The sequence below is a fragment of the Acipenser ruthenus genome, chromosome 3 (assembly GCF_902713425.1).
Source record: "Acipenser ruthenus chromosome 3, fAciRut3.2 maternal haplotype, whole genome shotgun sequence".
Classification (NCBI taxonomy): domain Eukaryota; kingdom Metazoa; phylum Chordata; class Actinopteri; order Acipenseriformes; family Acipenseridae; genus Acipenser; species Acipenser ruthenus.
In genome coordinates, this window is record NC_081191.1 from 72,057,300 (window position 1) to 72,085,092 (window position 27,793).

The 27,793-nt window shown below is 37.1% G+C and overlaps 1 protein-coding gene across 2 annotated transcripts in view; it reads left to right on the forward strand.

Annotated features, from left to right (window-relative positions):
- Positions 1–27,011, forward strand: part of LOC117394661 (trafficking protein particle complex subunit 8) — an 80,785-nt gene extending 53,774 nt beyond the window's left edge. For both annotated transcript variants that reach the window (XM_033993055.3, XM_033993056.3), the window contains 5 exons: positions 3,150–3,332; positions 3,842–3,943; positions 8,673–8,818; positions 26,131–26,220; positions 26,611–27,011. In XM_033993055.3, coding sequence (XP_033848946.2) covers positions 3,150–3,332; positions 3,842–3,943; positions 8,673–8,818; positions 26,131–26,220; positions 26,611–26,845 — 756 coding nt within the window. In that variant the 3' untranslated portion in view covers positions 26,846–27,011. The remainder of the gene's footprint in view (positions 1–3,149; positions 3,333–3,841; positions 3,944–8,672; positions 8,819–26,130; positions 26,221–26,610) is intronic.
- The last annotated feature ends 782 nt before the right edge of the window (positions 27,012–27,793 follow it).

Here is a 27,793-nt window from a genome sequence, read left to right on the forward strand (position 1 = left end):
ACACAGGTAGTACAGCCCTAGCCCAGATAATAAGGAACTTTTCTATTTTATGTGATATTGTGTCCTGAACATCCCAGTAATATAATCTGAAGCTATTTAAGTAGATCTACCCAAAGCTGATGGATCAAGGTTAATGTATATTTTGTAATTTCATAATTATTCAAATTAATCCCATAGCTTATTATTAGTTTTTGGTTTTCAGATGACTCGTAGTATTCACCTAAAAGTAGCTTGACTCATTCTCGCTGACTTGTCTGGAAAATGACACTTGCAAAAACATATATAATTCTCAGAGAAGCCTACTGTGTGGAGAAATAGCTCCATGTCTAGAATCAAATCATCAAGCAAATAAAAAGTAATCCGTTTTGGAAATTGACTCATTGTAGATTGCTTCCTTTTTCTTTCATTTGGATTTAGATAGTAATGCTCAATTGTTCGTAATTCATTTTATGCAGTACAAATTTGTGTTGCTAATGAATACAAACGTTTTCCTCAATATTCCATGAGCAATTCAGTTTTCTGAGAATTCCATACGTGGTCTGGTATCCTTCAGGCTTCAGTATCCCAGCGGTGGACAATGTAGTGGCTGTTTGCAATAGCCTAAATTGGGGGGTTTCAGCCCGAAGGGTACTTCTGTGGGTCATAGGGGGTATGCAAAAATTGGCTTGCTAGACCCTAAGAAGCTTTTAATTTCTAGGGCTAGCAAAATCCGCTACTATATGCTGCTATATTTCCACTACTATTTTCTACTTTCATAAATTGGCATCTCTGTGATGGTGAAAACAGAATGTCTTTTAAAAGGTAGACTTAAAAATGAAATTCTACAATTTAACATTTATTGTTTTTCAGGTTAGCATTAGTGATTAAACATAGTTTGTTTCTGGGAAGATCTATATTGTTTGTTTTGAATTCTGGGAAATGTAAATCTTCAATGGAACAGTATTTGCAAATTGTCATGTGGCTGAAGAGCTTTGCTCGTTAGGCTTAAGTTTATTCATTTACTGGGTTGTTAAATTGATTATCAAATGTAATTGTATACCTAGGGATATGAGGTCAAATTTACATTTCTATTGACCAAAGGAACATAAACATGCAGTTATAAACCATGAATTTCCCCTGTGCTTCTAACATTGATTTAAGGTGGGTAGTTTTAAGGAAAACATTCCTGTGATATGAGGCTATTTTGTATTTTCTATATGTAAGCTCAGTGTGCAAGTAGTTCCAATGCTTAATTATAATCCCAGAAAGGCTGTCATAATGGTTCAATTGCAACGAACTTGCAGAGTTAGTACGGAGCTGCTTACTAAAGTTGCGTACCAGCTAGTACAGTACTATCTCGGGATCATCCCCAGCTGCATACTAACTTAATACCAATTGCAACGAAAAAAGAAGCTGAACAAAGTTGGGGACTAGCTGATCCCCAGCTTTAGTATGGTACTAAGGATTATGGTTTGTTTGGTGTGCTTCCAAACAGGAACTGAAGAGGGCCAGAGCTCAAAATGTGAGAGATTATTATTTTTTTTTTAAATTATTTTTTAAAAGTGTGGTTTTTCGTAAAGTAGCTTTTTATTTATTTATTTATTTATTTATTTATTTATTTATTTTACGAAACCTAAGATTCTTAATTACTTTATTTATTTTGATTTATTCATGCTAAAGTTTTAAACTTGAAAGGATATATTTACGCACAACAAATACATAGGTTGAATTGCACCTTGCTTTTTTTTTTTATTAATCAAAAATGAGACCTCCCCATCGCAAGTGGTGTTGTATGTAGTGTAAACATTGAATACAATATTTTATTTTTTTTTAAATATAAAAAAAAAATAATAATAAATAAAAATTAAAATGTATTGCACAGGCAATACATTGAACCCGGCACAGCGACTACAGCGCTGATCCGCTGTACAAGAGAGTCGTGACCCCTTATGAGCGTCTCGGTATTCTTGTGTTGCATCACCTACCAGTTAATCAGCCAATCACAAAATCTAAATCATAAATCCTACTCTTCTTATTGGTTGTTGCTCGAGAACCAAACTGCGGTTTGTAATTTGAAAAGGGATTGAAAGCAGACGTAAAAAATTGAGCGTTTAATTCGCAAAAAACGAACAAGATATGAAAATGAAGAGCTTTCTACTGAAGCCACCTATACTGCTCCCAGTCAAAGTACAACAAGCGAGTCCCCAGCGCTGTCTGATTCTGAAGATTTTTCATGCCAGGCAGCAAGTCCTCACATTCAACCAACACAAGTAAGGCACACGTGTGAGGAGTAGGCCTAATAAAAATGATTTCTCTTAAATACAGAAAATTTAAATCTGTCTGGGAAGATGAGTTTTTCTTTATCGAGTTAGAAAATAAACCCATCTGTCTGATTTGTTAGAAATCCGTGTCAGTCATGAAACGGAGCAATCTGGAAAGGCATTTTAAAACAAACAACAGTGATGATTCAGTCCGCTTTCCAATGGGATCTATAATTAGAAAACAGCAAGTAAAGAAACTGAAAACATCCCTGAATTACCAGCTGCAGTTGTTAATCAGGCAACTGGGCAGGAATCGGTAGTTACTGAAGCGTCTTTTCAAATTTATATGGATTTTACTCATAAAGGAGTGCTTCATTGAATCTGCTCAAATTCTTTGTGCTAACTTTCCAAAGAAAGAATACTGAGAGATCAGTCTCTTGCAGCTATCGGACAGTACAGCTACAAGGCAATGCGAAGCTCTTGGTTCTGATGTATTTGAACAGCTGCTTGAGGCGCCTTGCTTCAGTATAGCACTGGATGAAACAATCGATGTCCGAAATATTGCACAGCTTATAATATGTCTATGTGGCCCGCTAATGATCGCAGAGTTACTTATGTGGCCCTCCACAGTATTATAGTGGGGAACGCTGGGTTAGACTAACTTAGTCTCGTACATAGTATCCTCTAGAGGGCAGCAGCAGTTGTTTTGGGTTAGTTGCTATTGAGATCATTTTTAGTACGCAGCTGGGGACTGTCTTGAGCTGTTGCAATTGGTATTAACTTGCGTACTAGTTTAGTACGTAGCTCCATACTAACCACAGGATTAGTACGGGGTTAGTACGCTGCTTTCATTTCGTTGCAATTGACCCAATGATTTTATGTTTGTTTGTTTGTGTGTTTGTATTTTAGATAATCAGTGCAACCACTCCATGTGCAGACTTTTTTTTCCGAAGCTGCCACTCTTCTGAATCAAAGAAGACCCTGACTAACAGTTATACAAGTTTTGTACCTGCAAGATGGCCAACCGATGACGTGGGAAAAGTCGTACGGAAATGCAGTGAAATTGATTTGAACATCATTGTGCTCTGGAAGGTATGGCATATGGTTTAGGTTTTATGTTGTCTTGTAACATTTATGTTGTGCATGTAAGACCATGATGCTGGGTACACAGAAATGATTTGACATGCTTGATAGAAAATCTTATGCATCTATAACTTTAAACTCACAAGTAGTAAAATTCAAGCCATTATTTTGTAAGTCCTGCTTTTTTAAAGCTGTGATTGTAATAAGAGTTATCAGCTACTTTAGCTAAATAACCCTGTGCCTGTACCTTTTTGGCTAAAAGTACAATTTATATTTACTCTACCAAAGCAAGTGACTTGTGGTGTATACAGACATGTCAGTAGGGAGTATGATCTGTTAATAAACAGAAAATTGTTATTCTAGTTGTGCTTCTTAAATGTAAATTGTTTAATCACTTTCCCTATGCCTGTGCCTACTGCTTTCCAGGTCCTATAATGATTAAAATGGATTTGCATGCCTTCAGTTTGCCTGTTTGTGTGTGTGTTTTTCTGGTCATTTGGTTGCCTTTTTATTTACAGGCATATGTGGTTGAAGACAACAAGCAGCTTATCTTAGAAGGTCAGCTTCATGTAACTCTTCAGACTATAGGGAAGGAAGCATATTCTTTATCACAAAAACAGGTAAAGTATATGTGTGTGTGTGTGTTTTTTAACATGGCAGTGGTCTTTGTTACATTTTTGGATTTATTCCTTGTTTGTACCATTAAAGACAATCCAACACAGTCCAACAATTCATTGTGCAGAAAGATTCATTCGAGCCTTTTCCCCTCTGCCAGTACAGTCCCTGGATCAAAAAATGTTAAGGCCAAATATTAGCTGCAGATGAGATTATTTATTTAGTCTTCATTGGTGATAGGGCCATTGTACATTGAGTCAGGTTCCCTTTCTAGTATGAAATGCAACCATTACCGAATGGGTATTTACCTCCTCAATATCCGAATTCTGAGTGTTGTATACCAAAGCTACTCTTTGAGCCTGTGATGCAGTCGTGGCCCCGTCCCCAAGGGAACAAAAGGACTGCACTCACAAATCTCAGCGACATTTCTCCTTTCAAGACTGATCGGAGAGCCTTGTTCAGATAAGTACATTGTTGCTTCTATCTGTATATATTTTGCATATTTTGTGTTTTACACAAATTATTTATGATATTTAAACTAATCGCTGTAATAGTTTCGAAATAATTATGCGTATATGTGTGCACTATATCCTGTTGCTTGTTACGTCGCGCTGCGGCCTGGTGCTAAAGTCACCAAAATGATAACGAACCGACACGGTACCTTACCTTTACCGAACCACTATCCACTAAGGTGCTGCTTCCCAAGCAACCATCTCCAGTATGTAAACCAGCGGCCCCAGTAGCCTCAAACACCGGCACAGTCTGCTGAACCCGCTGCCAGAGGAGATGTTTGGGACCGGCACGCACCAGGTCGCTGTGGGGGCTTTAATAGGTTCCACCGTCTTGTGCAGACAGAAGCCGCAGGCCAAGCCACAGGCTAAGCAGCAGCCCTAGGAATTTGCTGCCACAAGCCCAGAGCCCCTTCTCAGGGAGCCATCTGGACTATTGGCATCAGTGCACCACAGACATCTGGATGCTTACAACCATTCAGACTATTCGCTGCAGTTCAAGCATGGTCCTCCTCCCTTTTGGGGCGTACAACATCAGTCATGGACCCACAGGGTGCTTCTGTGGTGTCTCAGGAAGTAGCAGCTCTGCTGCAAAAATTGGCTATTTGCATGACAGACCCCCTCCAGTTGGAGGAAGGGTTCTACTCCAGGTATGTCGTAGTGCCAAAGCAGGATAGTGGCCTCAGACTGATCCTAGACCTCAGACAGGTCAACTTGTATCTGAGCCAACGGAGGTTAGAAAATGTTGACAGTGCAACAGCTGTTGCAGTCAATCAGGCCAGATGACTGGTTCACCACTGTGGCCCTCAAGGACGCCTATTTCCACATCCCCATAAAACCTGCGGTTCACCCTTCAGGGAACAGCATAGGAGTTTCATTTTTTGTCATTTGGCCTCTCCCTAGCTCCATGTATATTCTTAAAGTTGAGACTCAAAGGCATCAGTGTAGTCATTATCTGGACAACTGGCTAATTTGTGCCTAGTCTCGAGCACAGGCAGAGACCCACATGGAACTTGTCACCAGCCACCTTCAACGGTTGGGCCTTACAGTGGCTCATGCGAAAAGTCAGCTTGTGTCTTCCCAGACAGCCTCCTATCTCAGAGTGTGCTTGGACTCGGGGCTCTGCTGGCCACTCTGTCGGACAGCAGAGTGCACAGAATAGCCACCTGTTTGGAGCTCTTTCAGCTCAGAGCGCTCACTGTAATGACGTTTTAGAGACTTATGGTTCTGATGGCAGTAGCTTTCCAGACCCTTCCATTGGGTCTCCAGCGTATGCGCCCTCTAGGCCTGGTTCAACAGCAGTGTTTTTCAGCTCACGTTGAACCGCAACCGCCTATTGACAGTGGCCCACAACTGTCTAATGGCACTCTCTTGGTGGGAACAGCCGGCCCATCTATACCTAGGTGTAGCGCCGAGCAGTTTTACCAGAAAGGAGGTAGTCACCACGGACACATCCAGCCTGGGCTGGGGCGCTGTGTGGAATAGCCGGGGTGTGCAAGGTGTATGGAACCCCTCTTGGCAGGGTCTCCATATCAATGTTTTAGAGCTGCAAGCAGTTTACCTGGCCTTGCAGAATTTTTTGCAGGAGGATCGAGGTAGACATGTGCTTGTCTGTACAGACAACACAACACTGGTAGCTTACATCAACCACCAGGGCGGCCTCAGGTCACCCAGTTTCCATTGTGTGTCCCGCAAACTTTTGCTGTGGGCGCACGAGAACCTCATCTCACTGTGAGCAGTGGATCTGCCCTGGGTGACAAACTGGGTGGCGGACCTCCTCTCAGTGGGAGGCCCCAGCAGCTCAGAGTGGAGGCTTCACATTGTTTTTTGGATCCCTTTTAATGGCTTTCATAGGGTAAATTACATATTGGATAGAAATTCAGTTTCAACCTCTAATTTTGCAGACTTTGGTGTAGTAAGTTATGGTTCTAAAGTATAAGTAAATACCATACTTTACTCATTGTACCTTTTGATATTTCAGCAAATATTTTTATATTGTGAACATTTGTCTAGGAATTTCCCTTGTTGCTTTTCTTACTTCTTTGACTTTTATAACACACTGTTGCTGCATGTGTCAGAAATCACACATGTCTGGCTCACAGGAAGACCTGGATGATTTTTCTGATGAATTAATATCTTTTCAGCAGTATGCACATGTGAATGAACCAATTCCATGTGTTAAAAATATCGGTAATGCTGATAGGTGGTAAACCATAGTGCTTTTATTTCCAGTATTTTATTTAAACTGCAAGTTAAGTTGTTCTGAAGAAATCTGTTCAGTCTCAGTTTTGACTTTGAAAGTCGTAAATTCGATAAATCATATTTGTTGTCAAATGTCATGAATTTTATATTTTATATATATAATATATATATATATATATATATTTTTGTGGGTAAAGGGTGCCCTATACGGTATTGTTTCTGCTGACACTAATGATAGTGATGCAAGCTTTAGACCAGCAATTCAGAAAAAATACCTTTAATTTCAGTTTGCTGACATCCCAACGTTCACCTTTGCCCTGTAAAATGTAAAGTTTAGTGAAGATTGTCTTTTTTTTTTTTTTAAATTAAAAGTACTCCAAACAGAAATATTCTGTTAATTTAAAAGGGTAACTGTCTCAAGATTATCAGCTTTAATTATAATATTTCCAAAGGTTTCTTGGGATTTTGGCTGATATACTAATATTTAAAAACAGCTATAAGAAACAAAATAAAAACGAAACCTGCTGCCTTTGTTTTGTTTTTATTGCGGAAGGGAAGGAAATGATACTAAATCTGACACTTTTTTTCTGTCTACTGTTGCATGGCAACTGTGTCCTGTGAATAGTCATTCATATGCAATGCTTTTCGAATCAACAGAGATTTTATGCCTGTGGTGTTTTTTTTTAAGCTTGCATGCAAGAGCTTTTAGTGAGTCGCGCAATGAATGCCAAAAATAGAAGCATGTTACCACAGGCATCATGAGGCCATTCATGCTGGTGTAACAAGGTGCAGCCTGGGCATGAACTGGTGACCCTGTGTACCTCAAGCAAGCGTCTTAACTACAATGCGTAAGTGCTGGGCTCATCTGCATTCATGGTTTTAGAGCTTTCAGCCTCATCTAACCAGCTGTCATAACACTGAAATACCAACTTCCTATGTTAAAACATATGAATGAACCCGCTATATAGGCATATATAGAGTAAAGGTACTTGAAATTACATCATTCCCATACATGTATTACCCTTTCAATAACCAATAAAAGTACAATCAGTGCAAAGTAATGAATCCACAGTCATTTTTTGTAACGGCTCAGTCTGTGGACATGCACCTCTTGGCAATTGCTTGTATCTCTTGAAAGTTCTTTCAAGTTTCTGTAGAAGAAAATTAAATATAGTAAGTGAAATTATACAATAAAAACATAAACATACATGCTGGGGGGGGGGGGGGGGGGGGGTCGGTCGGTCCACACTTATTTATCTTGCAGATTTCCTACTTTCACTCTGAAGGTGGCATGGATACATCTGTCTGATTCAGATAAGCCAAACCTAAAAACAAAACAAACTTCAGAACAAATATTTACTTTCTTGCTGTCACAGGTAAAAAAAAAGATAAATACACCTATGTGTTTTCTCTTTGGATTGTAATGTTTTATGTGTCATTTGATATAACTGCTACAATGGTCAGTAAGAAATCATTGGATTTTAACCCTAATCTTAAAATACACAAAGTCATGCTGTGAATCATTACAAGACAGTTGTTTCAATTTGTTTAGGGGGAGTTTGTGTTTCTTATATACCAGATTATAAACTGTAATCTAAACAGTCAACAGGGTTTGCAGCCTCAAAACAATTATTATTATTTGTTTATTTAGCTGACGCCTTTATCCAAGGCGACTTACAGAGACTAGGGTTTGTGAACTATGCATCTGCTGCAGAGTCACTTACAACTACATCTCACCCGAAAGACGGAGCACAAGGAGGTTAAGTGACTTGCTCAGGGTCACACAATGAGTAAGTGGCTGAAGTGGGATTTGAACCGGGGACCTCTTGGTTACAAGCCCGTTTCTTTAACCACTGGACCACACAGCCTCAACAATTGCTGTGAACATAGAGGCTTACAAAAAGTGTAGAAACTCATCCTATTTAAATGAGTGCTACATTTTGTAATAATTTGAAAGCTATCCTAGACTAGATTAGTTTTAAAAACCACTGGTAATTACAGGGTGTACTTGTTTTATTCGCAGGAAGCACAAGAAATGGTGCTGTTAAAATTAATTCGACCTGAACAACCACCTCTACCAGCAAGGCCGTCGGTGGAGCAGCTTTCTCATCTTATAAAAACAAGTCTTCATTACCCAGAGTCCTATGACCACCCATTCCTACACAAGAGGTAAATGAATCAGTTCCATCATTTAAAAACAAAAGTTAACAAAGGCTATTTAATTCCGGCAATGTAAATAACTAAAAGTTATTATCAAGTTATCAGCAACACGATTGGGGTAAATAGTCTTCTGTTCCTGGTTTAATATGAAATATGTTTATTGACATTACAAATTATGCAATTTCTAAGCTTTAGTTTACTGTTTAAAACTGCAAAACATAAACAATTGACAAATAATAGATGTTGGTCTTAAGTGGCACAGTTCTCTTGGTTTGCAAGTTGTTTTTTTTTTAAATGTATTTATTTGTACAGGAATTTAACCCATTGAGACCTAGATCTCATTTACAAAAAACAAAAAATATACAATAAAACAATACAGTGGTCTTAATCATTTTAGGAGTCATAAACAAAGGACATTCACCCTAACATGTACGGATCCTTAATCAGGATCAAAACATTTAAATGAAGCCCTAAACAATTTACAGAGATCGTTTAAAAGAGAGACTATTAAATGTACTCCTTATATCATGGTTAAAAGTTTTTGGAAGCCGATAGGCAAAGGACATTTCACCCAAACGTGCCAGCCCTTGGAACGACTAGGTGGCAGAATCACAGGAACGCAGATTATAGTTGGTATCATACCTGTTAACCAGAGCAGTTAAATAACAAGACACCAATCCTTTAAGAAACCTAAACACAAAACAGTACCAATGATAAAGCCTTTGGAACCATGATTTGTATGGAATGAGGAAGCCTGTTCAGTGTGGACAGTTAGGAGTCAGGCAGGCGCAAACACAAATAAGGACAGATACAGTAAAAAAAAAATTAAGGCCATTCTAAAAATGTTTTTCTGCTTTATACCCACCATTTTACCCCTACCCAAAAATGTTGTTCAATGTTTTTTTGCAATCAAAGAAACACCAGTTTCTCCAATCACAGTTTTCAATACATAAACCAGAAACAGAAATTATTATCAGCAAACCAGCAAACTGTTTGTTTGATTAATTTGTACTTGTTGAGCAGAAAAAAAACCTCCCCAGCATTGCCCAACACAATATTTGAGCAATTGAACCCTGAAACCACTCTGAATGATTGCAACCCTCCGAGTGGATAAGGAGACGTGTTTCTGAGGTTTTAGCTTGTTATCTCTACTGTTTCATGTCCTCTTTGTCAGTCCAAACAGAATGTGTGCCTGTGTAAATGTACTTATTGTGGCTCTACAGGCTTTCTAGGTGTTACAAATGTGGTCCCAGAGATATTAATAAACAAGATGGTCCGTTTACTAGACCTGGACCGATTTCTTCTGACTGCCGGAGAGTGGTTCTAGGTCTCCAAATAACATTTCTTAAACTCCATGTAGTTTAATTTCTAATCCCCCATGGAGGGTATTTCACCAAAGGCAAGGATTTATTCATATGAAACCAGTTTTTGATGTGAAAACAATCAGCAGCGTCAGTGTAGCCGGCACTAAACCAGCATGTTGTGTGTGTGTGTGTGTGTGTGTGTGTGTGTGTGTTTATTTATTTAATATCGGAATCTTGTTCATTTTCATTACATTGATTTGACTTTACATATTACTTCTGTTTTATAGATGCATCAAACTATCAAACAAAGATTTCAGTCTTCTTTAATATTTTAAGTAATACTGATTGATCTTGCCTCCTGTTGATTTTAACCCTTTGTCAGAAACACATCCCATAGCTTAAGATCTCAGGATATCCTTGCATGTAACTAAACTTTAATTGCTTACCTTCGTTTTGATACTAAGCACGTCCTTTCCCAACTGAAGAAATGGGAGTAATCCTTCTTCAAGATGCACATGGTCATTTTCTGGGGCGCATTTGCACCTCTTGCCATTGACAAAGGGTTAAATCAAAAGAGGCAACATTGATTCTGAACAAACAGATTTAGAAAAGTGTGTTTAAACCAGTACAATTTAAAATACCAGAGAGGCTATTTCCTTACATTTTTCATTTACCATAATCACAGCTCCTGCTTACTAGCAAAATCAATTGTTGAGAGCTGAGGGAGATGTAGAAATGGTTTATTTACATTTTTGTAGCCAATAGTCATTTTCATAAAACAGTGCATCAATGTGTGTATAATAATTTTGTTTCTATTATTTACGATATCCTGCTTATTTCTGCCATACAGAGTTGAAAAAATATGATTTTATTATTTTGTCTGTCTTCAGGGAGTTGCAAAAAGGCATGTTTTTCATATACTACATGCAGCTCCTTTTGAGAATTGCAGGGGAGCTTGGAATAGATGTAGAAAAGATACCGCTTCTAAATTTAGCAGAACAAATTTATTTTATTGAGCTACAGTATATGTAGACAATCTCCAATCTTCGAATGAGTGTCTATTTGTGTATAATACATAGTTTCCAGCATTGTATTTGATTTACTTCATTATTTTATTTATTTATTTATTTTTTTAACAGTTCTGTGTATTGCCTCCTATAGTACATTTTTTGTGGGGGAAAAAATGCCACTATTGTGCAGCCCCTGGTGACTTGTAGCATTGATGTCTTCGAGAGATGACAAGCAGGTTGAAGTACGTGTCCCTTGACCCGGCTGTCTTATCTAATTTCCATCCTATCTCAAATCTCCCTTTTCTCTCCAAAACTCTCAAAAGGACTGTAGCCAGTCAGCTGATGAAACATCTCACGGATAACAATCTGCTTGAATCTCTACAGTCTGGTTTTTGGCCGCATCACAGTACTGAAACTGCTCTGTTCCAGATTGTAAATGATCTCCTGCTTAATGCTGATTATGCTGCTACCTCTGTTCTTGTCCTCCTTGACCTAACAGCTGCTTTTGACACCATAGATCATAGCATTCTTCTTGACCGCCTTCAGAAGTATGCTGGAATCTCTGGAACCTGTCTCTCCTGGATGTCCGCTTACCTATCTGGACGCATGCAGTCTGTTTTCTATGCTGGATGCAGTTGTGTCGCAAACCCAGTCACCTGTGGTGTCCCTCAAGGGTCTGTTCTTGGACCTTTTCTTTTCAACATCTACATGCTTCCCTTGGGCCACCTCATCTGCCAACGCAGCCTCATGTTTCACTCCTATACTGATGACACCCAGCTCTATTTAAAACTCAACCTTGTATGTCCCTCTTCCATGGTCCGGCTCTCTGCTTGCATTGAAGACATCGAGGCCTGGATGATTGCCAATTTTCTTCAACACTAACAAATCTGAACTCCTCCTAGTAGGATCTAAAACTCAACTTAAGAATCTCAATATAGCTGCCCTGAACCTCGGAAACTGTCTGCTGCTGCCTTCCCCCACAGTACGAAGCCTTGGTGTACTTCTGGACAGCAACCTCTCCTTTCATGCCCAAATCTCCTCTGTGGTCAAATCTTCCTTCTACCACCTTCGAAACATCTCCAAAGTCCGTCCATACCTTTCCCTCGCGGATGCAGAGATACTCTGTCATGCAATTGTCTCCTCTTGACTCGACTACTGCAACTCTGTCTATGGTGGTCTTCCGGCACGCACTATCAACCGACTGCAGATAGTTCAGAATGCTGCCACCAGGATCCTTACCAGATGTAAAAAACATGAACACATCACCCCCCGTCTTGCCCTGTAAAGTTCAGGATTACTTTCAAAATTCTCCTGCTGACCTACAATGTCCTTTATCACACAGATCCTCAGTACCTCTTCAACCTGCTGACCCGCTATGTCCCTGCCCGCAAGCTGAGGTCCTCTGACTTTGGCTTGCTTGTTATCCCCAAGCAAAAGTGCACCACACTTGGAGAATGCTCGTTTAGCTTCATGGCTCCGACTCTCTCTTTTTTTTTTTTTTTAATTTAAGCATTGCCAATGGTTTTTACCCCGGTTTTCTCCCCAATTTGGAATGCCCAACTATTGTTGTTATCCCTTGAAACCATCTTGTTGTCCCCAGACCCTAGTTTGGAAACCCCCGGTTTACTGTATATTATATTGAGAGTATGTGCACTAATAAAATGTTATGCATTGGATTTTACTACTTGTGGAACTCTTTGTGTGATTGAGTAGTTTTAAAGAAAATCTTTTCTGCAGTTATTTGTGAACAGTGTTTTTTTTTTTTTTTTCTAAATCTTTTCAACATTTAAAAGAAATAATCAATTTCTGTGGCTGGCTTACAATTCCACATCACACTTGTATAAGGATTGTAATGGAGTGTGAAGAAGTTTGCCCATATATATATATATATATATATATATATAGTCACTTCCAAAATTATTGGCACCCTTGATAAAGATGAGCAAAAAAGGCTGTATAAAATAAACACAGGTAATTGGCTACATTTTATGCTCAAATATGTGGGAAAACCATATTCTTTTATTCTAATACAATTGCTCAGAGAAAGTTTTTTATTAACAAGTAATAACAATTTTTCTCAAAAAGATGTCAGAATTATTGGCACCCCTAAAGATTCTTATAAATAAAATCAAACAAAATTAAATCTGCATTAACATTCTACTTCTTTAAGTTCATCTTAGTCTTAAGGAACTATATTGTGGCCTTCCATAGCTTCCTGCTTCACTGGGGTATAAAAATGAGGTAACGCGCATATGAAATCCATTTGTCATCCATCACCATGGGGAAAGGCAAAGAACTCACAAATGAAAATGGGTACAAAACAATAGCTAAAAAACTAAATATACCACTTAACACTATTAGGGCAATAATTAAGAAGTTCAAAACCACTGGAACAGTGGTAAACTTGCCTGGTAGAGGACGCAAGTGTATCTTGCCCCCACGCACAGTGAGGCAGATGGTTCAGGAGCAAAGGGAAATCCAAGGGCCACAGTTGGAGAATTACAGAACTTGGTTGCATCTTGGGGTCACCAAATCTACAATTAGACGCCACCTCCATGCCAATAGGCTATTTGGAAGGGTTGCCAGAAAAAAGCCTTTATTGAGAGCAACCAACAAACGTAAGCGTCTGGAGTTTGCTAAATGGCATTGGGACTTCAATTGGAACCGGGTGCTATGGTCAGATGAGACGACAATAGAGCTCTTTGACCACGCACACCAGCGGTGGGTTTGGTGTCGAAAGAAGGGTGCGTGTGCAGAAAAGAACCTCATACCTACTGTAAAATATGGTGGTGGATCTTTGATGTTATGGGGCTGTTTTGCTTCCACTGGTCCTGGGGCCCTTGTTAAGGTCAACGGCATCATGAACTCTACCCAGTGCCTGGACATTTTAGCCAAAAACCTGGTTGCCTCTGCCAGGAGGCTGAAACTTGGCTGCAAATGGATCTTCCAGCAAGACAATGACCCCAAGCACACATCAAAATCCACAAAGAAATGGTTAATTGACCACAAAATCAACATTTTGCAATGGCCATCTCAGTCTCCGGACTTGAACCCCATTGAAAACCTGTGGTTTAAATTGAAGAGAGCAGTCCATAAGCGCAGACCGAGGGATATCCAGGATCTGGAAAGATTCTGTATGGAGGAATGGTCTAAGATCCCTCACAATGTTTTTCTCCAATCTCATTCAACATTATAGAAAAAGACTCAGTGTCGTTACCCTTGCAAGGGGAGGGTGCACAAAGTACTGAAAACAAGGGTGCCAATAATTGTGACATAATGTGAAATAAATGTATAATTTGAGAAAAGTGTAATTTTGGTTGATTCCATTGAATCATTAATAAAGTCAAATATATTCCACATGTTGGAAAATTACAGTATACCTCAGTACTGGTATTTATTTTATACAGCCTTTTTTGCTCATCTTTATCAAGGCTGCCAATAATATATATATATATATATATATATATATATATATATATATATATATATATATATATATATATATATATATATATATACACACACAGTGCTGTGAAAAAGTATTTGCCCCCTGTCTGATTTTCTGCATTTTTGCACATTTTTTACATTGTATTTGGTCAGATTTTTTGTGGGTTGTAGTAGTATATAGAGGGAGTCTGAGAGAAAAAATGACACCAAAGTTTGGTGCTTCTTTCATTTGTTTGGTGTGCAAGGTAATCAAACATGCAATCTTCACGTGTGAAAAAGTTATTGCCCCCCCTCCCTAGTTAACAACCCAATTAAAGGGATAATTAGGGTCAGCTGTTTGAGTACTTTGGTTAACAACCAGGCCTGATTTGGGCCAGCCCTGCCCAATATAAATCTGACTAACTTTGGCCCTTACCATCAGAGTGAAGTTGTCAGCACACAGGTTCTAGAGGCACATCATGCCACAAACAAAAGAAATTCCTGAAGACCTCCAGAAAAAAGTTGTTGATGCCTATCAGTCTGGATAGGGTTACAAAGCCATTTCTAAGTCTCTGGGGCTCCACCGAACCATAGTCAGAGCCATATTGTCCAAGTAGTGAATCTTAGGAGTGGCCATCCTGCCAAAATCTCTCCAAGAGCAAGGCGTAAAATCGTCCAGGAAGTCACAAAGAACCCTAGAACAACATCCAGGGATCTGCAGGCCTCTCTCGCCTCGGCTAAGGTCAGTGTTCATGACTCCACCATCAGAAAGACACTGGGCAAAAATGGGATTCATGGCAGAGTAGCAAGGCGGAAACCATTGCTCACTAAGAACAACATGAATGCTCATCTCAAGTTTGCCAGAAAGCACCTGGATGATCCTCAAGAGTTCTGGAGCAATGTTCTATGGACAGAGGAGTCAAAAGTGGAACTTTTTGGCTGACATGGGCTCCGTTATGTCTGGCGAAACCAAACACTGCATTCCACAGTAAGAACCTCATACCAACGGTCAAGCATGGTGGTGGTAGTGTCATGGTTTGGGGATGCTTTGCTGCATCAGGACCTGGACGCCTTGCCATCATTGAAGGTATTCTGCTCTGTATCAGAGAATTCTACAGGAGAATGTCAGGCCATCCGCCTGTGAGCTGAAGCGCAGCTGGGTCATGCAGCAAGACAATGATCCAAAACACACAAGCAAGTCTACATCAGAATGGTTGAAGAACAAGAAATGTAAAGTTTTGGAATGGCCTAGCCAAAGTCCAGACCTAAACCACATTGACATGGTGTGGCAGGACCTGAAACGAGCAGTTCATGCTTGAAAACCCGGAAATGTCACTGAGTTGAAGCAGTTCTGCATGGAGGAGTGGGCCAAAATTCCTCCACGGCGCTGTGAGAGACTAATCAAAAACTATAGGAAGCGTTTGGTTGCAGTTATTGCTGCTAAAGGTAGTGTAACAAGTTGTTGAGTCTAAGGGGGCGATTTACTTTTTCACACGGGGGCATTGGGTGTGCATAACTTTCTTTTAATAAATAAATGAAATATGTATCAATTTTTTGTGTTATTTGTTCACTCAAGGTCCCTTTTATCTAATATTAGGTTTTGGTTGAAGATCTGATAACATTCAGTGTCAAAAATATGCAAAAATGCAGAAAATCAGACAGGGGGCAAATACTTTTTCACAGCACTGTATAAGCCTTAAGTTTAAAGCTGAAATGTCTACAACATTGTCAATGTCAGCCATCTACTTTTAATAAACTTTTAATATGTTATTTCAAGAGTTTAACTTTAAATGACTCTGTAACATATATTTCCAATTCAGATACTTCAGTAATTTTATTTTACTCCATTGATCTGTTATGAAGTCATTTAAGCTTTCAATGGAAGGTCCAGTTATTTTCATCTATTGTTAACATGTTAGAATGTAATAGTTTTGTAGTGACTAAACTAAATCTGACCTCTTTCTCTGTTCATACAAAATCCAGTTGAAGCAGGTTTTAAGACATCCTAGCCTTTTGCCAATTTTTGATGTTGATTAATATGAAACACAACTGTAAGCATTTTCTAATACTCATTATTTTAGACCAGATTTGAACTTCACGCAGTAAACCTGTCCTACGCTTTTCGTTTCCATTTCTTCTTGCCAGGTTCTAATTAATTTGTTATATATAACAAATGTTTATTTTAATATAAACTCCTATCTTCATTTATCCAAAAGGTATTTCGTTCGTTAATATTAACGAGATCGCTTATTATAGAGAGGGTCTTTTAAATCGCTAACCATCAAAAAACCCAGCTACATTGGCCAAAAACTAATGAGTCACCTTCAACACTGCTTTTACTACCAGCAAGTAATGATGAGGTTACAAATCGGTTCACTGTATATGTAAAGTTACAGTTTATACTTGAAATTATTTTATAACTTGTATTTATAATTCAGATACTTCAATATAGCAATCTCTTTTATAAATTGTAGTTATGTTTTACTTCATTGATATACACAGAAGGCAAGAGGCTAATTTTTAATTGGGCACCTGCTTGGCAGCAAATGGAACCTTGAATATTAAAACTTAGAACTGCTCTTACATTTACTTAATGTTATTATATTAGATTTTTATTTATTTAAATACTTTTGTTTTTTCTTACTATAATCAAACCTAGTTTGATTGCTTCTAGCATATTAACTGTGTTCAATATAATTTGCCATTCTGCTCTTGATGGATCAGAATGTTTTATGGCTCTGAGTCCAATTAAAAAATGTGCTTTTGTCTGATAAGGGAGGTTTGGAACTCAGCAGCTTGGCCTGACTTTTTGATACCAGGAGCTCTCTTTTTCAGACCTTACACAAACCTATTCAAAAGGATACAAAATACAGGATCCTACAACATTACTATTAGCAATGTATTTCATTCTATAGCATGCAATCCATATCTAATAAGTCAGCTTGGTCACAGCAAGATTCGAATTCTCCTCTTGGCTCAGCTAGAAGTGGCTCTGTGAAAACCGCAACAGGCCTGTGCATCCAGCGTTTTACGTCACAGGTGTGGGCGACCAGGGTCTTTATTTGATACCTGCACAAACTTAAATCTTGTAGCTGGGCTCCCATCTCTACATTCTCATTCCCATGGTCAGTGGGCAAACACATTTTAAATGAATGTTGGTCCATCAAAGAACCGAGGCCTTCCATGTAAAAGGATCTAATGACTTCTAGCACAAAAGGGATGTGCCAGAACCGTCTGTGACAAAACAACATGACTGTGAAACAAATAAACACAAACAGATTTTCTTTTTTAATTTGAACGCTGCAGATGGAATATACCGAACAAAATTCCTGTTTTTGTTAATAAAAGTGTGGGAAGAAGTGCTAAAGTGCGCCACACAATGCAAATAAAATCGTTTAAATGTACATTTTACCTCCTTGACCCGCAGTCCTGTCTAAGTAAATAGTGTCAGTTGAAGACAGGGGAAGGGACAAACAGTGAGACGGAGGAAAACTTTTCACATGCCTTCAGCACAAATTAAAAGTAGACTGTATGCTTTAAATTGGACCTTGGTGTGTTCCCTAAGGTAATATACTGTATAAATCTATATATATGTTGATGATGTTATCACACCAGGTGAAAAATGATCAGCATGGCACACACACTGCTTATCATCCGGTATAGCTGGAAATAACAAGCTGACATCTTGCAAAATCCAATAATCTAATTCTAATGTTACATTCCATTGGACATAACATGTTGACAGTCATTTGAAATTTCTTGACAGATGATAAATAAATGTAGGTTATAGAAATAATATTGCGAGGAGAAACCGTCAATCTTCAAGGTAATCACACCTGCATAGCCCCCAGTGATATAACCAATCCAGAGTTGCAAATAAATTAACTTTCAATTATAATGCTTTCAAGTGTTTTGCAGTTGACTGCGTTCAGCGGATCATCTTCAAAGTGTGTATATCTTAATAGAGTATGCATTTAACAATGATCGCCTTAGGACTACAATTAAACAAAAAACCTTTTTTTTTTTTTTTTTTTTTTTTTTTTTTTTTTTTAACTTTACCATTATGCAAGGACATTTGTTTGATGTTTCTTACCATAGCATTTGAACTGAAAGAATGCATGAACCATGTAAAAACCTTGAGTGCAAAAACTTTGAAATTGTAAATCATGTTTACATGTATACTTCAAGCCATTTTTTCATCTGGGAAGAAGGTTGACATCTATTTTTTTCTCACATGAAATCCTGTCTCACATCAAAATGTATTGTTTTACTGTTGTCTTCCTCAGACAGTATCCTAAACCCAATCAATCCAGCAGAGCAGAGGGGGTATTATTCAGGTATTGGGTGCCACTATTAACTGGTTTGTTAGCTGTACTGGTATCAGTACAGTATGTGAGTCATGGCTCCTATTGAAGATATGCAGTAGGCCACTTACTTACTTCTAGGCATTGTACACTAGCCTTGCAGCATCTATCGTGGGTACCCAAGTATCAAGGCAAAAAGTCAAATTTGTACCAAAATATGTATAAAATCAGAGCTGTGTTATTGCTGCTGCCTACTGACAGCATCAGGCTTGAGCCTAATTCAAAGTATGAAAAAGAAGAAAAAAAATTTTGTTCCACAGATTTGTTCAATAAGACAACTACTGGCGAAAGCTGTCGCTGTGGAATTTGAATTCACATATTATTATTATTATTATTATTATTATTATTATTATTATTATTATAAGAATGTCTTTGTGTAGTGGGGAATACAGGAGTGTAGGGTAGCTTATTGTAGATATACTATAGATACTTTAAAAATGTAATGTACTAAACATTTTGACCAGATCATTTTTATATGATTAACCTAAAGTGCTGGTATTTTAGCTCTGTTTGACCAGAATTGCTGAAGCTACAGTTCTGTAGGAAAACTTAACAGGTTTATTATATATATATATATATATATATATATATATATATATATATATATATATATATATAATATGCAGTTAAAATGTTTAGCACATTTTTGTGTGTTTTTGTGCAACACTATCTCGTTTTTTGTTTTGTTTCCCATAATTTTTTTTATTACATTTTTTCAGTGGCCAAGTGAGACGGGCTGCACTAGTGGTGCTTCAACACAAACTTATAACTTTGTGGAAACAGTTTAAGAAACCTGTACGAAATCAGTAGTCACTCAAAGCCAAATTGGAACTCAGATGCAAACATTTAAATATACACTCCCATATTTTATTATTAATTAGGTTATTTGCATTTGGAATGAGAATTTCTCTAGCTAAAAGAAAACTACATGGAAGCACACGCTACCCAAAAGTACTACCAAAATAGAGTGAGAAAAAGATGAGACTTATTTTTCTTTTTCCATGGAAATTGCCCCCATTGTTGCATGGTTAAAATTATTTTCTGGATTCACAGGAAAGTAGTGCAATGGAAGTTATTTATGTATATAACTCTTAAATCCTAATTTCTGAACACTGTGTAACTAAAACGTCCTGCCGTTACCTCTCACGCTGAACTGTCATGCACAAAAAAAAAGACGAATGCGCACAATACAGAAGGAAACGAGAGCCTTACTTTTTTCGCCACTACTCTGTACAACCAAATAAAACTAGCAAAATCACATTGTTGGCTTGCAACATTCCACCCCCCCCCCCCAAAAAAAAAAAGAAATCGTGGAGCACAGCTGTGCCACTTAACCCCCCCCAAAAAACTTATGAAAATAAATCCATATGCAGCGAAATTTGAATTTGTCAAAAAATGTTTTTTTTTATTATTATTTTCCAACAAAACCAGTAATCCATAAAATAGCCAAACATTTTAACAAATCAGTTACTGGTATGTAACAAGATTTATCAGTTTGATTACTAACTTGATTTAGTTAATATTGAAACATACATCAAAATGCTCAATATTTTTAATGTTAATAGCTAATTAGTCACAAAAACGTAGTCATCATATTATAGCATCAACTGAATTTTTAAATGAATGTTATCAAGTGCAAAAGTTAGTATGAAAACGTTTCTACAAAAGAAATCCATTCCAGCACCTCAAAACTGAGCCCAAGGTACAAATGCATTCAAACTCCTGTAGCTGCCTTTTTTGTTCTTTATACTTTGCAAAACGTATTCTTTGGTAGCGGATTCAACATATTGTAATGTTACTAATACTGAACAGACTTTTTACATCTGCCAACAGAGCTATTACATTACCTTAACACTGCCCTATTGTCAGAGCTCTCGCTCTATGTCCCACCTACAGGTAGGCAATCTGTTAGCTCTCATTTGTGAATTTAAGCGATTGTCCTTGTGACGTTTTCCTAAGAGTGGCTTTTTCCTTGACCAGCAACCATTGAGACCTTCACCATGCAATACTCGACCTATGGTTGAAATGAAAACCCCAGTCCTGTCCCACTTGCAGCCAATTCACTTTGAATATCGTTGGCAGTCAATCTCGGATTGTTATTAACTTTCCTCACAATTCTTCTACTTGTTCTTGGTGAAATAACCTTCTTTCTTCCAAACCAAGGGAGCGTTGTGACAGTACCATGAGTCTTGTACTTCTTTCTTGATAATAGAGACAATAGTTGAAATTGGGATACTCAAGTGCTTGGAAATCTTCTTCTATCCTTCTCCAGCTTTATGACAATTAATAATTTTCTGCCTAAGGTCTTCAGATAGCTCTTTACTTTTTCCCCATATTGACTTATTGGTAATGACAGCAATCAGCCTAACCTTTTTATACTTTATAAGAATGTTCAGCTACAATCCAGAATGTTCTAGAATTAGGTTCTGCATTATCATACTGAAATTTCTAGCACCTTGTAGACCATACTATCATAGCATCAAAGGGTATGAATACTTTTGAATTAGCGCTTTTGGAGTTTTGCAAAAAAAAAATGCTGAATTAAATAATTGTAAATATTTCTTGTAACCTTTTTTTTTTTTTCCTCACCCAAATAATTTCCCTATAATTATGTTTTCAAGAAATGTCTAGAAATTATAAATTTCCGTTGGGGTATGTAAACTTTATATGTATGTGTGTATATTGTGGATGGGGCAGCGAAAATCTTAATTTCAACGACACCAAAAAAATAAATAAAAAAAGGCAACATATTAAGTTATTACTGCTGGAGCCACTATCCACAGCAAAGCAAAAACACTGACAACTTTAAATGCAGTAGCTTTGATAAGCATACATGAAGACAGAACTAACACTGTGAATACTGGTGAAAAAATATGGACATGTTTATAGCAAAGAAGAAGAGCAGAGAAGCAGACTTTAGGTGTGATAGCGAATGTTTGTACATTCATCATCTTGTAACACTGTAGAAGAATGCTGAAACATTTGTTAGCATTTCATGTAATGTGTCCGAAGAAGTCACATTTATCTATGTAAATGGTCATTTTCTTTGTTTGTTTTACAAAACAAACATTTTATTTGTTTTGAAGTAAATTAAACTGTTTGTGGGATACAACTCACTACCCGATATTCAGGTAACAAGCTTATTATTATTATTAGTAGTAGTAGTAGTAGTAGTGTTGCAAACTTTAAATAACCACTAGACACATAGATTTATATAACCTCTTAAATATTTGACGTAGTTATGTTGCATTCATTTATCCATAGAAATACTGCATTGAAATGTATTTTTATTTTATTTTTTTTAAACAAAATTGGTAGTTTTTCCATGGTACGTTGAAATATCAACACCTGTTAATAAACCATCTTTCTGTTTTAATGTTTTAAACCCAAATTTCTTGTACTTTATATGAAGGCTCCGATGCCGTTGCCGTAAGTTTTCAGGTTTCAGACTAACAAAGGTAACTTACTGAGTGCTATTTTAAGTTAGCTGAAGAGAAATGTAATTTATTGAGTGCTATTTTATTTTAGCTAGCTGAAGAAAAATACGATATAGCTGTATATTTACTGATACCGTTAGAAAGAAATACGTTGAATAAAAAAAAGAAATCAGCTTACTTTTTATACCTTCATTCTGAAATATGTATACCATAGCCCTTTTGCCAAGGTCTTTAGAAGTACCGTCCTCCATTTTTCAAGATTTCTTTTTAATGCAACCTTTTTTGATACTGCACTCGAAGTAATCGATCAATTATTACAAAAAAAAGACAAAATACACGCATGTTTTGTATAAAAATTGAATTTTCAAACATTACATTTGTGCTATATTTAAATGGTATTTTAAACACATTAAAACAAACAGTAAACCTACAGCTTACAACACTGAAACCTACAGTAATGAAAAAAAAACAGACTATTGTACTTACAATATAAGCACAAGTACACTTATGATACAAGCAGTACTGTTTGCTAGCACTTGCTTTTACTTTATCAAATGCAGTACTGTAATTTTTTCAGTTTGTTCAGTTGTCAACAAATACAACCTTTCTTTTAAATGATTGGCTACACATTTCAGTAGTTACTGACATGTATTCCCAACGATTTCTAATTGCTTTTTTAACCCATGTGCACATTTTGGGACGGATAAGTGAGAGTTAATACCAAACAGTATAGTGCTAGCATAACAAAATAACAGAGGCAGAGTTGGAAAACGTGTGTGATGGTTACATGTAGTATTTTATAACAGAGTTAATTATAAATAGTAAGTTTTAATAGTCTTCTGAGAATGTTTCTATGCTAAAATGTGTTTTTTATGCCTTGGTTAATACACTTTTAACTTGGTGTCATTGTAAGGTTATTTCAACATATGCCAAATGGTGTGGCTGATACCATTCTGTCTAATTCACATAAATAAACAACTTGTAATTGACAGCACAGTAATGGTACTGTCATTTTCGAATATAGCCATGCACTGGTGCAAAACACTTTCTTCTTGTCATTCCTGTAATTCATTTTTTTTTTGTTTGTATTACAAACACCTATGGATGACGTGCACGGTTTTCACCCTAGAGGTATTTATTCTTAACACTACATTCCTTTGCATACTTCACTATATTATGTTTAAACTAAACTCCCCTTTGAAAGGAATAGTACGGCTAGATTTTTAAGTTTAATGCAACCCCTTCCTCCTTTTGTCATCTCCTCTCCCTGCATGACTTCAGATCACATTTAAATGTTTTTTTTTTCAATTTTTTATTTAGTATTTAATGAAAAATACAAATCTGGTTAAGTGAAGCTTTATACTGCCCACTTTTGTATTGCATTTGAAACTGAGTGAAATAGCATCAATGTATTTGGAAAGGGCTAATAAATTGCTCTGGTACTGGTAATATGTTGCCAAATTAAAAACACAAGCTCATTTAGTTTAAAGATCATACTTTTTCGTATCACATAGCTGTTCTCAAAGACCTTTATTCTAAGATTGCTATTTAAAAAGCATTTTTAAAAAATCATTATTCCACTGCATTTTAAGATCACCCAATGTATTGGATTTTACATAAAGATGAGGTTATGTAATTTAAACAATCTCAGCTATTTCTAATCATTTAATATTAAAACAAATAACACTATTTTAAATAATGGTATTTTTTTCTTAAATAGGCCTGTCATGTTGCTTTTATTCAGGCTTGCAAAATGTCACATCAATCAGTCACATCTACACAGCTGTGTATATTCATAATGAAACTTTAAAGAAGTGAAATAAACTTTGACTTAATGTGAAAAATAGCTGATGTATTTTATGTTTTTAAAAATTATGCATCGCACCAAATGTTACTAATAACACTGTAGCTTGCAAACCTTAAGACTGCATCAAGCATTTTTTAATAGCAAGTGGAGACGACTAGGGTCCAAAAAATAAATAAATAAAATAAATAAATAAAATACATATTAATAACACTCTAAAATAGGCCATCCCAATCTACAAAAAGGCCTCTGCGTAAAGATGTGTCTTAAACTTTGATTTCAGTTGGAAGATTGTTCCATAATACAGGTGCATAATGTCTAAAGGCTCTTCCTCCACAAGAGCTATGTTTTATCACTGTAGTCACCAGAAGCCCAGCATCAGCAGATCTCAACTGGTGTCCAGGGACATAAGGTAAAATGCAGCCCCTAAAGCGCCTTTGTTAATCCAGCCCTGCCCACAATCCATTGCATAAGAAAGGAAATGTCTTTGGAAACAGGGTCATCTGTTTGTAAACATCAGCAATAAGCTATGTGGTTAAATTCAGCAGGTGTGTGTTTGTTTTCTTTTTTTTCCTAGAAATGGTCAGTACGATTAACTACTAAATACCTATTTACTATTGCTTTGCAAGTATATTTTTTATTCTGTATAACATTTTACAAATCTTACATAATTGTTACATTATGCATTTTAATTACAGCTAACTTAGCACAGTACACAAATGAGATACTATGAAATATATTTTAGTTCATACATTAGGAGTAGACGGTGAACCACATTTTCCTAGTGTTACTGCTGTGATGCACAGGACATCAATTGTAACTACTGGCAAAACATCACACCAAAAAAACTGTTTATTCTATGTCATTGGTTGTAGTAGTTCTTATACGATCTCATTGCATTCCTGAGATCCACTACCAGCACCTTGCATGCGCTTTTCAGGAAGCTTGTGTATTTCATTATTGAAAAGTTTCAGTGGTGTCTTCTGCTTTCATCTCAGCTGTGCTGTTTAACATTGAAGCGGGCACAGAACTGTACGTGTAACACATGCTTGCATTCCTGTATGTGTTGCACGTTCACGGGAAATGCGCCAAATTTGAAAAACAAATCATAGTTTCAATGCATTCCGTGGACTACTTCGAAAACTACAGTATTCCATTATTAGTTTTTGTGTAGATTTGAGAAGGGTTAAAAGACAACCAAGGAGTGACGAATCTCTGCTGCTTGGGTCACGCAGTCTTGTTCTGCTGTTTTGTGTTGGTGCTGATTAAAATTGGATATAGATAATTATTAAAAAGAATACTTCTCCCTCCCACTCATTACAATAGAACCCAGTCAGCAGAAATGTAGGAGGCATTATGGGAGATTTAGTTGATATCATCAATATCGTCATTATGATCTCAATAGTGTAGTATAAGGTACAGGGCAGCAGTGTGGAGTAGTGGTTAGGGCGCTGGACTCTTGACCGGAGGGTCGTGGGTTCAATCCCAGGTGGGGGACACTGCTGCTGTACCCTTGAGCAAGGTACTTTACCTAGATTGCTCCAGTAAAAACCCAACTGTATAAATGGGTAATTGTATGTAAAAAATAATGTGATGCCTTGTAACAATTGTAAGTTGCCCTGGATAAGGGCATATGCTAAGAAATAAATAATAAAAATAATACAGTCTTTCTCCAGACAGTAGTTATCCAACAGGAAAATGTGGACTAGATTGGGTGGATGTAATAAACAATTAGTGCATATCAGACCACAATTACTGTGTGAATTGGTGATAATCATCTTTTAACCATGTGAAACAAATAGTGACTCTTGATTTTTCTGTATAACAGAAGAAATAAAAAAAAATATTTAAGGAAACATACTTTCAAAAAGTATTGTATTTAATAAGTCAGATACTGGAAACTGGTTTCCTTCTGTTAAGGTTAACATATACTAGCTGTCATTCTGGTTAATCTTATTGTATCTCTTGCCTTACAGCCTTTGTGTAGTACCTGTAACCCTAATGCTTTCAAACTGCTCTCAAGCTGGAGTTGATGTGATAATAGACCTGCGCCATAAAGCCATAAGGTAAGGAACATTTTGGGATTGCCTCTCACAGTTCATGTTACTTTTAACAATGATAGTTACTTTAAAAAAAAAAAAAAAAAAAAAAAAAAAAAAAGTACTGCATCTTTTCTTTGGGGAGGAAAAAAGCAATGTTGCAATAGAGGTCAGGTTTGGGCGATATGGTTTCATCTATTGGCTGTCCTTTTGAGTTGCTAATAATCTAGTGCATTTTGATAGAAGTTTGAGTTTTTACATATTAAACACAATTAAACAAATATATGTATATTATAAGACTCATAGCACCTTATTTTTATACTTTTCTGCAACTTGCCTGCCAACAAAATTATTTTTTCTTGGTGCTTTTATGACTATTTTGAACCCTGTTTAACATTCTTATTTCTCCCTCCTCAGCCCTGAGACATTAGAAGTCCATGGTTCTTTTACTTGGCTTGGACAGACCCAGTTCAAACTTCAGCTCAAAGCTCAGGAAATTCACAAGCTTCAGCTCAAAGCCTGCTTCATTCATGCAGGGGTCTACAATCTGGGAACTCCAAGGGTCTTTGCTAAACTGACTGACCAAGGTTCAATGTGTGAAACCAGCCAGCAGAACTCTATGCCAGCACTGATCATAATCAATAACATCTGAACTCAATTTCAGGTCCCAAACACATTGAATACTGGACATTGAAAATAAATTGTTTTGTACTTCTTAATAATTCCTGCATCAGACCTGCTTGTATAAAACAAAGAGCACGGATTTAAATAAACCTAGTTATTTTATGTCTCAAATAAAAGGCACTATGGACTTTTAAGTGTGTAATGTAATTATTTTTTTCAGCATATGCATCTTTCATCTCTGCTTATAATTAGTCTTTTAATAACAAAGGTGATTGAAACATTGTAGCTGCCTGGAACTGTCAGCTGTGTGGTTCAAGTCTGTATTAATTTGTGTTTTCCACAAATGTATATTTGTGGCTGATAGTGAGTCAAAAGAAACATGGTTGATATCTGCCTTGCTGCACCAACACAGGCCTATGGTTTATCGGGGCAGTTGACAAAAAGTCAAATACTGCATGAGCTAATAGCTCTTTGGAATCAAGACAACTGAATTAGAATTGTGTCTTTTGTTTGGATTTTGTTTATATGTTTTACACATTGATCTAGTTCATTATTTTGAAATTTAAAACTTGGACACACCTCAGGTTTTAAGAAATGCCTAAGAAAAGATGCACCAGATTAGGACAAATCAAGCTCAAGTTTCACCATTCAGATTAAAGTTGTGCTATATTCACAAGCACAAGATTTTATTTCTCTTGAGCAGTGGTCCTCAAAGTGGTGCCCCCCCCCCCCCCCTTGAAGAGCCTCTGCGATACGATCAACCAATCGAATATCTGCATTTTCTTTGCGGTAGCCCAATCCATAAATTAGCTGGGTGGGACATATCTGTGTCTGTTTCAGTTGCAGGTACTGACAGTAAGTTTAACCAATAGAAGAGTAAAAAATCCGCCAAGTTTTACTCAGCTGTCAAATCATAAGGAAGCAGAGGCCATTCACGGTATTCTGCATGAAAATTGAAGGCGAGTAATTAGCCAAT